General features: G+C 54.5%; 1 protein-coding gene across 1 annotated transcript; it reads left to right on the top strand.

The window, feature by feature from the left end:
* Positions 1 to 11819: 11819 nt before the first annotated feature.
* Positions 11820 to 15469, top strand: NKX6-1 (NK6 homeobox 1). The gene is made up of 3 exons (XM_030492231.1): positions 11820 to 12432; positions 13057 to 13229; positions 14236 to 15469. The coding sequence occupies exons 1-3, from the start codon at positions 11820 to 11822 to the stop codon at positions 14485 to 14487; spliced, it is 1038 nt and encodes a 345-aa protein (XP_030348091.1). The 3' UTR covers positions 14488 to 15469.
* Positions 15470 to 16670: the final 1201 nt, after the last annotated feature.

Genomic DNA, 16670 nt, shown 5'->3' with positions numbered 1-16670 from the left:
CTGAAGAACATAGTCTAGTGGCCACTGTGAAAGGTCTGGCTGCAGAAACCTTTGCCCCAGGCAGCTGTCCCCCTTTGTTTGGTCCAAGCGGCTGAGTTGCACAGCTACTGAGTTATTCTCGATCCTTCCTTCCTGCCGTAATCCCTGGGATGCTCTTGCTTTTCCCCAGAAAGGGTTCATATGTGGTCGACGTTTGGCAAGCTGCTGCTGTTTTCATATAAGATGTGAAATTACTTCTTGAACTTACTTGTTGTGGCTGTCTGAACATGCCATGAATCTGCAACACACCCTTCCTGTGTGATTTCACATACACTGTATGTTATATTATTCATGCAGATCTTTTATTTTAATACAAACCTCTGATTGAAACACCAAAATGTATCAGCTTGCAGCTTGCAGCTCTTCACACACTCTAAAAGGCAGGGATACCTTTTGCAAGGAGTATGTGGGCATGGAAAAAGGTGGGGACAAGCCTGGTGAGGAAACAGACTGGCTGATGACATGGGTAGAAACTATACCTTTGCAACTCCAGCTGGGTAAGGCCGAAGGAGTAATCACTGGATCACTTAAATGGACCGATGGCACCACTCTGCCAAAACACAAGTGACTGCCAGAGAGAAAAGAGGACCTGGCTCTGTTCTAGGTAAGTCCCACTACACGTAACACCAAGAGAATCAACTCTTCCCCATTCAATTCAGACTAACGTATTTGCAGAAATTAGCCTACTCTCTGGGTGTTTTGCATAGGACTGAAGAGCAATCCACTCTCCATAAGGTTTTAGAAGATGCTTTGTGCTTTATAAGATGTTTTTAAAGCAAGGACTCAGTAGATACACAATAGCTCCTTTTGGTGACCCCACATCTGGGGCTGCTGTGCAGCAGCTCACCAGCACTTTCAGAATGATACCAGCCTGGCAGAGACTCAGGGGGTGCTGGGACACCTGGTCATTCATAGAACAAGGTCAGAAACCCTAGGCACAGCCTGCAGCAGGCAGGGCAGGAGGGAGGAAGAGGAGACCTATTGCCTCCTACACAGCCCCCACTACTCTGTTTGGAAAAACCCTGTTGACAGGAGAAACTTGGCCAAGCAAACTCATTGTGCCCAGTGAACTTCCCAGCAGTTTCACTGGAGGTGCAGATAATTTATGTTAACATATATATATTAGCAGCCTTAACACTGCAAGTGTTAAGGCAAGTGCCTGCATCTAACAGCCAGCTGCCTTCCTCTGCAAAGCTAATCCCTTCTGCCTGATCTCAAGGGGACTGTGCTTGTGCCCAAACTTTATTTTCCCTCTTCAGTCTCAGGTCATTCTGGTTCTTTCTATGTAACTGAGCAGACCACAAAACTCTCTGACCAGTGGGCTCTCAGGGAGGGGGCTTTCCTACTGCACTGTGAGCAATCCCCATTTCAATCTGTTGCAACAAACATATGCTCCCCCACATGCCAGATACAAGGCCAAGCCCAAATCCCATGAGTGAGTATTTTGCCATCTTACGCTGAGGCAAATGCTGTTCTGCAGTTTCAGGAACACCTTCTACCATTCTCAGGTCAGAGTAGCGCTTCCATGTGCAGTATTTACTGTTTACTTGAGTTGTGTCTGCACTTCTGTCACTGGATTTGCTCCCTTCCTTTTTATACTGCTTTCAAGAAGTTTCATGTCATTTCATTTAATTGAACTCTAGTATTACCCTCTCTATTACTTTCCAGTTCATAAGAAAAGTTCATCTAAGGTAGGAGCAGGCATATCGCCATTGATTTTTAGCAGTTTATGAAATATCGCTCTGTTTTGCCAGCAATACCATCTTACTATCTTATCTCAAGGGACAGGCAGAGCATTATGGCATGCTCTGGGCGTATTTTATAAGTGGAGAGCAGTTGGCAGGATGCAATTAAGCCAAGTATTACAGTCATGATCTGGAAAGATTACCCTGTAAAGTCCTGGTTTGCTGCCATTTTGTTGTGGTAGTCTTCAGATTGAAGTACATCTTGTGTTTTACAAAGGTGCTCACACATATTCACTTAAGCGAATTCTCTGAGAGTTATCTTCTAGTGGTACAGTCATAAAAGTACCCTAGAAATTACTAACTGATTATACCTTTGGTATCTTTGCCTTCTTTCTCCAAACTCCGCGGACTGGATCTGGGTTAGATTAGACCTTGAGCTCTTTACTGGGAAGATACAGGTTGAGATAAGTGTCTTCCTCGCACTTAAAAAGAGCCAAAAAAACCTGAGCTGTGAAAGGCAGAGAGGCAAGGCCTTTTCTCTTAAGTTTTCAGGATTTGCATTGCAAATCTTGACTAGTGACTTATGGATGTATGTCACAGCACTCCTGTTCCTGATCTCACTTCTCTCCTCCCTGAGTTGCCAGCACACACATGGTCAGCTGTTGGCAAGTTCTTCTTATGCTTCTTTTTCTTACCTGGAGGTGCCAGGCAGCTTCATCTAGAGACATGCTCTCTGTGCTAAATGGGCCAAGGAACTGGGATCAATCAGCCTATTACCTGACCCCCAAACTCCTCAGCTGGCTGCCTGCCTCATGCTGAGATCATGGTGAATGAAGGATCTGCAACAATAGAAGGATCAGGTGCTCGTTGCCCAAAAGAGGCACCAGTTCTGCTTTTAGCATTTTAACTCCCCCTGGGCTGTGACCAAACTGGCTCGTCCTCAGTCAGGTACTGCCAGAAGAACAAGAGCTGAAATGGGAATGGAGAGCAACCACAGCAAGTGGCTTTCTACTGCTTCTACTGTTGTGCCAGACAGCTGCCTGTTTATCTGAACCCTGCCATGCAAAGCCAAAACAAAAAAGTCCAGAACCATATCTTCAGTCTCACTCTTCGATCCAGCTTTTTTCATGCAATTACAAACTGAAGGAATTCCCTGTTTGCCAATGCAAGAAGACTCACTCGCAGCCAGCTGTTGTACCAGCATGCTCAGAAGGTGCTTTGTGAACAGCATCCTTCCTGCCACCAACAGAGCTAATCAAAGCTAGTACTGGGATAAATTATTTCAGTGTAACAAAGCATCAGGAACATGCCTGGAGGTAGAAAAGACAAAACACGTGGGATTCTTACTGCAGGCAAGCATTCCCTGCTGCCCTGTCCCCAGTACCACTAGAAAGAAGTTCATGCAACCTGCAGAATATGACTCCTATTGACACCACTGGTTATGGCAAATGAGAAGGAAAGCGTGAGCGGGAACTGATAGAGATGACTGAGAAACTTGCAGAAAACTGACAGTTTCCTCTATGGGGCAAGAAATGGCAGCATGCTTTATCGCATGAGTCCTTGGCAGTGCCACTGCAAACTGAGGTGGGAAGCTGGATTTGAACTCTGATAGTAGGAAATTCCCCCTTCTGGCTGCAGGCTTTTTAGTGCTCTGCATCTGGAATCTTATCCTTCTCTGGAAGGAGGAAAGCACAAGGGAAAAACAAACCAGCAAACAACTCTTCTCTCCTATGGATTCAGCTTATTACAGAAAAACCTCATCACCGGTCTTCCTGCTTCTCTCAGCAGATCCCAAGCTCCACAGCAATCTCCCTGCCTTCTACGCCATGCCTCTGGAGAGCAGGTCCAGCAATTCTGCAATTCCCTATGGCTGCAGGGCCAGCCCAGCAGCCCTGAGCAGCTGCAGACCTGCTGCCTCTGTTGTGCAAGGCACTCAGTCCTCTCCCCTGGAGAACTGGGTTGGGCCTGGCAGAAGCCACCACATCCCCCGAGGTCTCTGAAGGTGCCACTCAGCTCTTCATGGCATAGCGCTCACAGCACCTGTAACAAACCCCCACGCTGTTGTTGGGGCCAGTAAAGTGATATGGAGTTTGCAGGGCTGGGTGATACCGCACACACAGATGGGAGGGAGGGAAGTAACTCCTTCTTGCTGCTCAACCTGCTGCCAGGCTGCTCTGCTCCAGCAAATCCCAAGGAAAGCAGTGGTGGACACCTAAAGCAATGGTGCAGCCTTACAGTCCTGACCCCATCCAGAAGAGATGCCCTTGCCCCTTCTGTTATGGGACAGCAGCCTCTGCTGACACAGCCCAGACAGAAGCATCATGTCCTTCACAATTATTCAAACAGTGATTTATATCTTTCCTTATTATATTCTAATAAAGTTACAAAGCAAGCAGACAGTCTCTATGCAGGACATGACATCATGGTAAGGTTTTACAGTGGCGGGAAGGAGACAATGGGGTCTGCTCTGCTGCTCTGCTGGGGCAGGGCGACTGGCTCAGGCAGTGCCTAGTGACTCCCCTCAATATTTGACCACACACTGAGATGAACTGTTTGCTTGTCCTCTTGTCACTGGTTTGTACCAGGCCAGGACCAGCATGGCCAAGACGGCAGAACCTTGCTGAGCCTGCCCAGGATCAGAAAAGAAGTGAAGCAAGGGGCTTGGAGCAAGGGAAGCTCAGTGTGACCCGACTGCATGACGGTGATTCACAAGCAAAGAGCTCAGGGATGGCAGTTTAGATAAAGTTCATTATTGAGGTAAAACCCCTGCAGACAACTTAAGGTGTGTTTTTCAGAAGGCTGTAAGAGAGAGGCTGAAAGCATTAAGCTTCCACCGCGTTCCTCGTGCCCTTCCCTGAGAAGGGTTACTCTCTTCCAGCCTTGCTCTTCGGATGGCTCAGACAGAGCAAGCCTACCCTCGCATGGTGGGACCAGAGCTGGGGAGGATGGGGAAGAAAGGAGGGGACCTACCTTGCCGTTGTGGTTTACAGCGCTGGAGAGCCGGCGGAGAGCCGGGACCGGCGGCTGGGGAGACAGCTCCTCGCTAGGTGGAGCTGCCGGAGCGAGCACCAGCGACCGGCCACGGAACGGGAACCCGCCGGCTCCGGCGGAACCGCCTGGGGCTTCCCGAGGGATGCACGGCATGTCCCAGCCCTGCGCCTGCACATCGCCAGCAATATCTTTTCTTAAATCAAGTCGTGTTACAAAGTATACCACTCAGTAATCTTTTCTATCACTTCGTCTAAATCTGCTAATCAATGCAGTCATGTCAGCCTTCAGTGTGATGGAAAATGCTGAAATACGATTTTCTAAAAATCATAAAAATATGCACATAATGATAGCTACTGCAGCCGCTTTCTCCCTCCCATCCCCATTTAGATCATCAATTTAACGATTTCCAGTTCCCTGACACTGGACCACCCTGTGCCAACAATTTCTAAGCAAAGCTCTCTCTGCTGATTTCCACGGGGGGCTGCTTAAAGATCGATAACCAGCGATGGCCTACCGTACATATATTTGTCTCACAGAGTGAAAGAAACTACATAAAAGCTCTAGCTATGCCAGTAACATTTCCATACATTTTTGCTGTTAATGTGAAACCAAAGTAAAACCAGCCATTAGTTTTAGCCTGGTTATCCACATCAAAAAGTGCTCACATGAATGCCAGGGTACTGCCTGGACCTGTACCCAACAACTACAGCCATAGAGACACTCGCTGCCCTGCACCTGTTTGGGTGGCTCCACCAAGGCCAGGGGATCATGGATGAACTTCTGCTATGTTTAAATTGGTATCTTTATCCACACCTCATGTGCACATACACATGTGCAGCAATGTACAATGGAAAGAAAAAGGAAGGTAACTTCAATGTACAATGGAAAGAAAAAGGAAGGTAACTTTGGAAGGGTGGCACCTTCACAGCCCTTCGGAAAAGTTAAATAATGGAGATGGAGGACCAGTGGTCCTTGTCCCTGCTGTTACACGTCTGGCCTATTCCATGTATATCTCAGCATGACTATTAATAGCAGGCTAAAATAGTTTCCATGACAGTGTCTGATCAGCCACACATGCCCAGCCCTCAGAGGGTTCCCTAAGCCCACCTGGAAATGGAGCAGGTCATCCCAGAAGCAATCATGCTGCAGACAGAGGTGGGCAGAGGCAGCAGAAGTCCCTGGCGCTGCTGTTCCCATTGCCAGTGGGAAAAAGGGCCATCCCTACTGCACGGATGGTGGTCCTTCACAAGCATGAGACCATGTCTGAATTCCACATTGCATCGTGACCACATCTGTGCCAGCTACAGCTTTCAGTAGCTCTACATTAATAGACACTCGTGGCAATGTTGAAAAATCTGTTGTGCACAGATTAGTTGGGATAAATGGAGAGCTGGTAACCAGAAATGCCACACGGCTATTGCTAGCAGGATTTTGGAGCCAGGATGCCAGCGGAGTACTGCGTACACCTGCAGCAGACCCTGTGGCCACAGTAAGTGTATATATATGTGGCTTCCACACTGCAGTGTAACAGAGATGGTGGGCAGTCTTTGGAGACGGAAGCTGGGCAAACTTCAGGTAAGGCTTGTACTGTGAGAGGGGCGCGTGTAGTGAGGGCAAAGCCTGAGCAGAGCCGGGGTCCGGGAGAGAGTTGGGAGCAGGACTGAGCCAGGAATGCTCCCTGGTGAACCAGTGGATCCCGGACAGACAGACACTCTCTGCGCTTGTAATCCTCTTCTCTGGCTTTTCCCCAGCAGGGGTCAGGCTGGACCAACGATCACAAATCAAAAGCAAAAGCAACTACTCAGCTCCAGCATCAAATGTTTTCGATGCTCCAGAAAGGAGAAAAACATTTTGCCTTGAAAATACAGAAAAAACTTGATCATCTCATTTAAGACAAGCAAGAGAAATGTTGAAATGGCAAGGGAGGTAACTGTAAGCAGCAGCCTGCAATACCTTTGTTGTCCCTGCAGCGGTTTTAAAAAGGCAATAACCAGATCCTGTTTCCACTCAGCCCGCTGCAGTCTCAGCCTCCGTTCTCGGTTATTCCGGATACACTTCGGTGTAAGCAGAAAGAGAAATCCGGCCAGGATGTGGGGACCACAGAATTAGAGCAGCAAAGTGACATGAGCTTGTCCTCACAAGTGGCTGGGGGCTTCCGGGGAAGGCAGAGCTCCCAGCATCCACCGCTGCCTGGGAAGGGGACCTGTTACCCACAGAAACCATGCTGCTGTCAGCCCAGATAAGTAATACAGAGCAATATCCATCCGACGTTGGCATCTCCAGCTAGAGCTGGCAGCGTTTCATAGCCCTTGGCACTCTGAGGAGCAAACTAGGCGGTCCACAGCGGGGTGCCCCACGAAGTGGTGCCTCTTGCCTTACGTTGTCACCCGAGGTCTGCAAGCAGACGCTCTAGGACAAGAACGCTAAAAAGCAGGTGAGATGTACCCAAACGCCTGGGTCCTGAGAAATCCTCTGGCGGGCTTTGCCTCCGTTTATCGCCTAGTGAGAGAACACAGAGGATGGCATTCCACGCTTGGAATTTTAATGATAACTTTATTATATTTTAGTGTATTACTGGCTTGCGATTTTGTAGTCTTACAAGAAATTTCCGTTTCCACATCTCCATTAAATGTCTGATTCATTTTCTTGGCTCGTGGTAATGCCTCAAAGCTACACCACTAAAGAATCAGTGCTCTGCATTAGATAAATATAAGACCGAGTCTGATTAACCTATTAACTATTTTTAATTAGCTTTTACTGTTCTTCAGATATTCCATGTTTTTTGAGGAAGCAGAAAAAGAATGAGAGCACGCTGGTACTATAGAGCTGTATAGAGCTAGCATATGGACCGAGATTATTCATCATCATTGGCAGGAGCTCTGCTGTAGGGAATCTTGCAACAACATCACAATTTTCCTGGTGGAGTGAATGCCATAATGGACACATTTGCGGCGTGAATTATGGGCAAGATAGAAAAAATTTAAATCTTTATAGCATTTTTATGCTCTGTCTTCCTTTTTGGTAATCAGATCTTGATTAAGAGTTGGAATTAGCACCCAGAAGAACATTAGGCTTTCCTGGCTCAGTTCCTTTCCACCATGCAGGGCAGGCAACAAACGATTCAGTGGCTTTACAGTGCTCTTACAACGAAAAGGTGTCTAAATACCTATCCATCACTTTAGAAAAGTAACCGACTGCTTGTTTGCGATGAAGAACATACGGTAATGGCAAAGCAGTTCATTTGCTAAATAAAGCGATCACTTGATTTAGTTCAGACGGACACCTCTCCCAGTCACGATGCCTTCCCGGGGCAAAAGCTGGGGTCCCTGTCCCCGCTGCTGGGGGGCTGGCGAAGCTCTGGGCAGGGCCCGGCCAACCCTCCCTTGGGGGCAGCAGCCCGGGCACAGCTGGACACCGCAGCTGGCGCGGTGCAGCAAGCTGCAGGCCGGGTCCCCGCCTCGTCAGCTTGAAGAATATCTGACCCTCCTATGCCAAAGCACTTTGGACCTTCTAATTTTAGTTGTTCTCATGTGTCTGGATTTGGTTTGGTTTATTTTTTTCCTTTCGGATATGGTGGGACCATTCCAGCAGAAACGTGAATTTCGGAGGCGCAGCTGCTCCAGCACTCGTACTTCCTACCCCTCGAACGAGCAGACTAACTACAGCTTTCTCTGACAACACTCCTGTGTACCTCTTAATTCCAATCTCTCCTTCGCCTTCGGTCTATGTGACCGCGGTCTCCGCCGCGCTCTTTATCCCCCACCTCGTCCGGCCCTTGTGCCCCGCTGCCCGGGCCCCCCCCCCGCACCGGCTGCCCCGGCGCCCTTGGGGGCTGCTCTGGCTCCTCCCGGGGTCCTGGGGGGCTTCTGCGGGAGCTGGTGCCGCGGCTTTGCCTCCTCCGGGTGGCTGCTCGCCCCCCCGACCCTCGTCGTCGTCCCCCTCCCCGTAGCCTTGCTGCTCGCCCGCCGCTTCACTCGCCCCCCGGCTCGTTCCGCGGCTGCTCTCTCTGCTATTATTTAACGCGGTTGTTGATTTATCCGCACCAGGGCGGTGAAGCGTTTGTGATGAGACCTCGGGAAGTTGGGGAAACGCAGATGGTTGGGTTTCCCTAGTTGGGGAAACCAGCAGCGGACCCGTCCAGTCCCCTCAAGGAGTAGTTTGGCTTCGGCGTTTTCGGGCTGCGGTTCGTTCACCGCAGTAGCCAAGTCTGCTGCTGAAGCGGGTGTTACCCCCCCAATACCGAGGCGGGGGGTGCTCACGGTGCCCCCCCCCCCGCTGCTGAGCGGACCGCGCAGCCCCGGCTGCGCCCGCCTGTGCCTGTGCTTCGGGGAAACAAAAACTGAGAGTGGAAAGGGAACGGAATATCAATATCGTCAAATATTTCTGGGTGACAGGTTTTAAAGACGCAGAAAGGGAGTAATGTTGACGGCTGCCTTTGAAGGCGAACTATTTCTCAAGCACGATTCGGCCCGTTTGGCGCCGTCTCATCTGCGATGCTATTTTTAGGAAAGAAGTCGCTCGAGGCGGCCCCCAAATAAACGCTCGTTTTCAAGATGCCACCCATTCATTGCAGGCGGATGGAAGGAGAAGCGGTTCGCGCGGGAGGGATGGCTGGGTTTTGCTTTGCAAGCAAGCCCGGAGGCGCTGGACGCTGCACGCCCGCTTCGGCTGGGAGGGAGGCGCGGGGCCAGTGAGCACACGGTGCGGCCGCCTGTCGCCGGCCGGCGGGCGGCCTGAGCCCCGCGCTGGCCCTGCAGGACCACACTGCAGAAGCAGTCCCTGCGGGCTCAGGCCCCGGCTCCCCCCGCGGACCAGAAGCTGCCGCCTCTGCCTGTGGCCGGCCCTGACAAAGCTCCCCTCGAGGAGGAGGGAGCCTCTGTCCATCCCCGCCCGAGCCACATAGTGCGGACCCCGAGCCACGCACCGTGTCCTCTGCAGGCGGGGGGAAGAGCAGCTCCCCTGGGTGCGGGCCATACAGCGGGGCCGCCTCGCGCCTGCCTCTAGACTGCCAAACCCGGTTTAATCTTTCTCCCCCCAGTTAAAATGCAAATCGGTCACTCTGAGAGGCAAGGTCCCCCCTCCGCACGCCTGAGCCCCAGCCGAGCCCCAGCGCTCCCGGAGCTGCGCGGCCAGCGGTGCAGGGCTGCGGGGCCGAGCGCCCGCTAGCTCAGCTGAAGCTGGCGAGGAAAGGTCTTTCTTTTTGTTATTTTGCTTTTAGAATAGTTGAGAAGTGACCCAAGGACGAAAAAGAAAGTAATAATAAATCAAATTCAAGAGTTAAATGCGAGAGGCAGTCTGCGTGGCTGTGCAGAAGTTCAGGCGAGGCAAGGTCCTGCTCTACGCGCCCGTACTCCGAGTGTGTTTTTTTCGCCGTGTTGTATATTAAACAATTCCGAGCAAGAAGCGGTATTTAGAAAGAGAAGGAATAGAAGGAAACACCGCCGCAGGTCGAGGATCAACATATTTTCACTTTTTATCTAAGACCCCTAATTAAAAAAAAAAATCCCATCGAAATTCCACACCACCCCCTTTTTTTCCACGCTCAAGGAAATAGAGTTCCCCATAGGCACACGCACTCGGGCACAGACAACACGGGAAAAAGTGCTCAGGGTGACTCTGCACCGCTTGTCTCCCCGTGGGACGCTCTGTAGGGGCCACACGGGATTTTCTCCCTTCCAGCCCCGGGTGATGGGAATTGCCCCGAGCGGGCGCTGGGGACAAGGGTCGAGGGGCTGCCTAGGGTGTGCAGCACCGGCCGGGGCCGGGCAGGGGAAGCGGGTCCCGCCAGGGGGAACACGCTCTTCCAACGTGCGGCGGGTGCATCGAGCACCCACAGGCACCCAGAGGCGTGCAGGAGGGTCGGGCCAGGCCGGGGCTGGAGTGGCTCTGCTCCTTGGAGTCTCTGTTCCCGGGGCAGAGAGACAGAGAGAGGGAGAGAGAGAAAGGAAAAAGGAAGAAAAAAGAGAAAGAAAGAGAGAAAGAGAGCGCGCGCGAGAGAGAGAAAGAAAGAGTAGAGGGAGTGAAGGATGTGAATAGATAGTGGGAGGAAAAAGAGGGAGTAATAGAGGAAAAAGAGGAAAGGAGAGTGAAAAATAATATAAGAGATAGGGAATGGGAAAGGGAAAATAAAAAGGAAACTAGAGAGAAAAAGAAAAGAGAAATAAGAAAGATAAAAGAAAGGAAAAGAAAAAGAAAACGAAAACGAAAAAGAAAACCTGAAAGGAAAGGGGAAAGAGAAAAAAAAAATAAAATCTAACACTAAGGAAAAAGGCAAAAGAGGGGAAAAGGGAGGGTAACGGGGAAAAAAGGAAAAGAAAAAAGAGAGGAAAAGGGAGTAGAAAAAGGGAAAGGAAAAGGGAAAGAAAAAAGGGAAGGAAACACGAGAGGAAAAAGGGAAAGGAAAGGGGAAAAGGAGAGGGAAAATGAAAGGAAAATGAGAGGAAAAAGAAAGGAAACGGGAAAAAGAAGAGGAGCAGAGGAGTAAATAAAAGAAGAGCCATAGAGAGAAGAGGGGAGCGGGGCGAGAGCCCGAAGTTGGCGGCGAGGCGGGTGCGGTGCGGGTGGGCAGGGCCGCCCGCCGCCCCGCCCCCGCCCGCCGCCGCCGCCGCCGCGCCCGCTGCCGGCCGTGCCCCCGCTAAAGGAGGCAGGGAGCGGGGCGGCGCGGCAGTGCGCCCCGAGCCTCGCCCGCAGCCCCGACAGCCGCGCCGGCAGCCAGCCAGCGGGAACAGCGCCGGGAGGGATGCGGGGCGCCGGGGCGGCGGCAGGGGCGGCGAACGCGGGCCCCGCGCCGCTGTGAGCCCCGGCTCCTCGCGGGCGCGGAGAGAGGCGGTGTATACGTGTGTACTCGCGGGCGCTGCGCACATACGCGCACACACACACTCGCCGGCAGCAGCTCCGCTCTTCTCCCGGCGAGCGGCCGCCCCGATGCCCGGCGGGGCGGCGGGGCCGCCGCTCGGGCGCGCAGCTCCCCGCTAAAAGCGGCGGCCCCCGCGGGCCGGATGCGCGGCGCCGGTGCGGGCGGCACCCCCGGGCCCGCCGCCGGGGCCCCGCGGCGCTAGGGGCCGTCCGGGCCCCGCGGCCCGGCCCGGCGGCGGCGGCGCGGGGATGCTGGCGCTGGGGCAGATGGACGGCGCGCCCCGGCAGGGCGCCTTCCTGCTGGGCAGCCCGCCGCTGGCCGCCCTGCACAGCATGGCCGAGATGAAGGCGCCGCTGTACCCCGCGTACCCCCTGCCCGCCGGGCCCGCCTCCTCCTCCTCTGCCTCCGCCTCGCCCGCCTCTGCCTCGCCCTCGCCGCCGCTCGGCTCCCCCGGCCTCAAGGCGCCCGCCGCCTCCTCCGCAGCCGCCGCGGGCGGGCTCTCGGCGCTGGGCTCGGCCCCGCCGCAGCTCTCCGCCGCCACTCCGCACGGCATCAACGACATCCTCAGCCGGCCCTCCATGCCCCTGCCGGGCTCCGCGCTCGCCTCCGCCTCGCCCTCTGCCTCCTCGGCGGCGCCCGCCGGGCTCCTGGCCGGGCTGCCCCGCTTCGGCAGCCTCAGCCCCCCGCCGCCGCCGCCGCCCGCCCTCTATTTCAGCCCAGGGGCTGCCGCCGCAGCCGCCGCCGTGGCCGCCGGGCGCTACCCCAAGCCGCTGGCCGAGCTGCCCGGCCGGACGCCCATCTTCTGGCCGGGGGTGATGCAGAGTCCGCCCTGGAGGGACGCCCGTCTCGCCTGCGCTCCCCGTGAGTACCCAGCGCCGCGAGGCAGCGGGGGGAGCGGGCCCGGGGAGCACCGCCGGGAGTCCACTCCCGGTAATGGGGAGCCCAGACGCCCCGGCATCGCGGCGAGACCCTCCCGGGTCCCCCATCCCCGGGCCAGGCCGTGGCTGGAGAGGCTGGCTTTGCCTCGCCTTCTTTTGCTTTTGTTTCTGAAGTTTGCTTTGCTTTCTCCCTCCCTCTCGGCCGGCGCGAAGCCCCGTAAAATGTCGGTTATCGCGGCCAAAAGAGGAGCCCTCTCGGGGGAGGGCGGCCGCGCTGCCGCCACTTTCACCATCCCCACCGGGGACTCGCGGGGGTCCAGGAGCTGGTTTTAGGGGCGCGCACAAACTTTTCCGAGCAGGACTTTCCGTTACCGCCCGTTTGCACTGGCTGCAGCTTTCCTAGAAAACAGTATCGTTTGTCCGCTCAGAGTTTCGATCTTTACAGGAAAAATAAACAGGGGGAGCCGGGAGGCTGGAGCTTTGTCACAGCCCCCCCCGCGGAGTGGAACCCCCTGTCCCCCGGGGCCGCTCGAGAGAGAAGCGCTTTCCCAAACCCGCAGATTAACGTGTCTGTCCGTGCCTTCCCTTTCTCTCCCCCCACCGCCAGATCAAGGCTCAATTTTGCTGGATAAGGACGGAAAGAGAAAACATACCAGACCCACTTTTTCTGGCCAGCAGATTTTCGCCCTGGAAAAGACTTTTGAACAGACGAAGTACCTGGCGGGCCCGGAGCGGGCCCGGCTGGCCTATTCGCTGGGGATGACGGAGAGCCAAGTCAAGGTGAGGGCCCGGAGCGGAGCGGGGCTGGGGGCGCGGTAACCAGGCGAGCAGTCGGGCCCCGGCGCGAAACCGGGTCCCCCCGGGCGGCCGGATCTGCTGCAGGGTCTTCCCTGGCGGCTACTAGCACTTAGCCCTTCGTTACCTTACTGGCGAGATTGAGAAGAGCATTTTAAAGCATATCTTAGAAAAAAAACAAAACCCAAGCAAGATTGAAAAGCCCGGTGCGTTCAGCCTGAACGCCACGGGAATGGCCGCCGTGCTGGGAATGCTCGAGTTGGGGTTGGGACGTCAGGGAGCAGGGGTTCTGGCCCGCACCCCGCACAAAACCACCTGGGCTCCGCACCGCGGCCCCGCGCTGCCGGGCAGGGACCGCGCACCCCGCTCGCACTGTCCCGCCCCAAACTCTCCGGTTTAGTGAAAACCGGAGCTGTGGCAAAGCGGAGGTGCCAGGAGTTGGGGGACCGCTCTGAGCCCTCCGGGGGGACACGAGGCAGGCTCGGCCAGAGGCGCCTTTCAGCGGTGCTCACGCTTTTAGACTGGTGTAAAGACCCTCCATTGTCACTGCAAATATGTCCCTATGGCTGCGAATAAATTACTGCAGCCTCTACAGTGAAAATACCCCCCTCCTCTGGCAGCGCCCTGACGGAGGATAAATACATCTTGAGGGGCAGGTGCGGCTGGGGAAGGATTCAGCCCGAAATGTGTGTTACTACATGTTACTACAACCCCCTTATCCTTGGGGCAGGAGGGCAGGGAGAGCCCCGGGCCCGCCAAGGACCTCGGGGGGCGCTGGGGGCTGCGGTTCGCCCGCCCTGGGCGGGACCCGCACCGCGTGTCCCCGGCTGCGGGGATCGCGGTGCGGCGGGGCTCGGTTGCTTTTCGTTGTGGGGGAAATGGTGCGATCGCTGGAGAAGCAGGAATCACAACCGCAGGCTGGGGCCGGGGAAGCTCGGGGCGGCGGGGCCGGTGATGGAGCCAGTAATGGTGACGGTGGCTGCGGGGTCAGGTCTGGTTCCAGAACCGGCGGACTAAGTGGCGGAAGAAGCACGCGGCAGAGATGGCGACGGCGAAGAAGAAGCAGGACTCGGAGACGGAGAGGCTGAAGGGCGCCTCGGAGAATGAGGAGGAGGACGACGACTACAACAAGCCCTTGGACCCCAACTCGGACGACGAGAAGATCACGCAGCTGCTGAAGAAACACAAGCCGGGGGGCGGCGGGCTGCTGCTGCACCCCGCCGAGGGGGAGGCCTCCGCCTAGCCCGCTCCGCCCGCCGCCGCTTTCGGAGATGTACAGATCTATTTTTCTAGACTCTACGCGCCCGGGAGGAGGAGGAGAAGGAGAAGCCGAGGGGGAGCAGAGAGGACTGTGGCTGAGCGGCCCCCCGGCGCCGCGTGTTATTGTAGGGTCGCGCGGAGCGTCGGGGCTGCGCCGCTCCCCGTCCCACTCCCGCTCCCGGTGCCGGCGGTGCGGCGGCCGCCTGTTGCGGCTCTTTGTAAATAAACCGTGAGTCCCCGCGACCATAGGCGTTCCTTACTGTGAATATTTAAAATGTAAAATACCTTCTTTTTTTGTACAGCGGGGGCCGGGGGCGCCTCCTCCCCTCCCGGCCCCCCCCCTCCATTGCCCGTCCTGCGCTCCGCGCCGCCGGGCGGCACCGGGGCACCCCCCGGAGCCCCGAGGCGGGCGGCAGCGGGGCCGCCGAGCAAAACCGCGCCGCGGCTGCCGCGGGCCCCTCCCTAGGGCCGGAACTGCAGCGGCCCCGAGTGCTATTTATTAGTATTTTTGAAACACTTTCTGTTGCGGTCGTCGTGCAGGGGCGGGGGGTGAGGGCGGGGACAGGGCGAGGGCACAGAGTTTGCTTTCACTTGCAAAAAGTAAGTGAAAGGAGGGGACAGAGTTTTGCTTTCACCGTTTCCAATCAACCGAGTGTTGAAAAAGTAGCTGGTGGAAATTGTCACAACCACTTTCAGTCAAAATATAAAATTCATTTAGTTGCTGTAATTGAATTTAAAGTGTGTTTTCTTTTGTATCATACGGAATACTATAGAATGTAAATTGTTTTCCTTTTTTTTTTTTTTTAAGCTAATAACGATGGTATATCGTGATATAGCATCTTAACATTTATTAATTTATATTAAAAATAATTCGGTTTGTAAAGAGAAGAAAAGCCCTTTGCAAGACCAGTTAAATGTAATGCACTTTCTGTTTAAAAAAAAAAAAAAAGATAAATCAATTAAACCAGTTTAAAGACGTCTGCTGCCTTCACTAAAGGATACAGATAATCTGATCTCATCAGAGATTAAATGACACCACGGCACTGGAGGAGGGAAAAGAAAAAAAGGAAGAGATAATTTTCAGGCTCTTTTGTTCAATCTCAGTAATAAGTTTTTGGAGTTGGGTGTTTTTGTGTGTGTGTTGTTTTGTTGTTTGCGGTTTTTTTAACGATGGAAGTTGCACGCTTTGTCGTGTGAGTTGAAGAAGGATGCAAATAAAAATAAGCCGCGGCATGTCTGGGGCTAGGGCTGGTGGCCCGGTCCGGTCCCTGCCTGAGCGGCCAGGCAGAGTTTCCATCCGGCCCCCAGAGCTGTTCGTCTCAGCCTAAATTAGGCTGGATTCACTTTTTCAGCGGCGGGCGACGCAAACTATTAGCGAGGGCAGAGCGTTACCGTTATCATGGGAAAGAAATTGCTTTCCGAGAAGAAAACGGTGAATAAAATAAGAGCCCGGCTGAGGGTCTAGAGTAAATAGTTAGACCCAATACCGAAACAACTGGTTTAAATTGAAACTCATTATCTCGACGCGATCATTTCCATATCTAAGCAGACCAGAAACAATCGCCTTTTTTCACGGCTGCAGCAGAGCAAACAGAAGCGCTGACATGAGAGAGGAAAGGGACAGCTCTTCTGAAGGAAAAAATAAATTTGTATTGTTCCGTAAAATTGTGAATCAATTTCTAAATGGGGGGGGGGGAGAGAGAGAGAAAAAAAAAAAAGAGAAAAAATAACATTAAAAAAAAAAAAAAAAAAAGGCGGAGCGGGGTTTTATTCCGCTTTCGGCTTCGTGTCGGAGCCGGGAGGGGGGTCCGAGACCCGGCGCGGTGCGGCTGCCTCGGCGTGGCCGCCCGGGGTCTGCCAGGCCGGGATGCCGGGAGCTGCCCATCGCCCACCGACCCCCGCAAATCTATCCCGAAGCGTTGTAAAGGCAGGAAGGGAAAGGCCGTTTCCAGAGTGCCGGCTGGACCCTGCCGGCTCTCGCCGTTGCGATTTCCACGATAGTTTTTGCGGGGCTATGGGAACGAAATGAAAACACAGCGGGGCCCTCTCCGCCGGGGCGGGGTCCGGCCGCTGCCGGCTGGAACCCGGCCCATGGCAACGGAGCCCAGCCCGGGGCCGCGAAGGCCGGGGGTCCCCGCCGGGCTGGGGCCGCCAGCGCTCCCGCAG

The sequence above is a fragment of the Strigops habroptila genome, chromosome 7, assembly GCF_004027225.2.
Source record: "Strigops habroptila isolate Jane chromosome 7, bStrHab1.2.pri, whole genome shotgun sequence".
Taxonomy (NCBI): domain Eukaryota; kingdom Metazoa; phylum Chordata; class Aves; order Psittaciformes; family Psittacidae; genus Strigops; species Strigops habroptila.
This window is presented reverse-complemented; position numbering and strand designations above follow the sequence as displayed.

What these genes read in the sequence shown, in the direction of transcription:
- NKX6-1 (XM_030492231.1), top strand. Translation starts at nt 11,820, where the DNA reads ATGCTGGCGCTGGGGCAGATGGACGGCGCGCCCCGGCAGGGCGCCTTC. An exon ending in CCGTCTCGCCTGCGCTCCCC is followed by an intron (nt 12,433 to 13,056) that starts GTGAGTACCCAG and finishes CCCCACCGCCAG; the next exon opens with ATCAAGGCTCAATTTTGCTG. An exon ending in TGACGGAGAGCCAAGTCAAG is followed by an intron (nt 13,230 to 14,235) that starts GTGAGGGCCCGG and finishes CTGCGGGGTCAG; the next exon opens with GTCTGGTTCCAGAACCGGCG.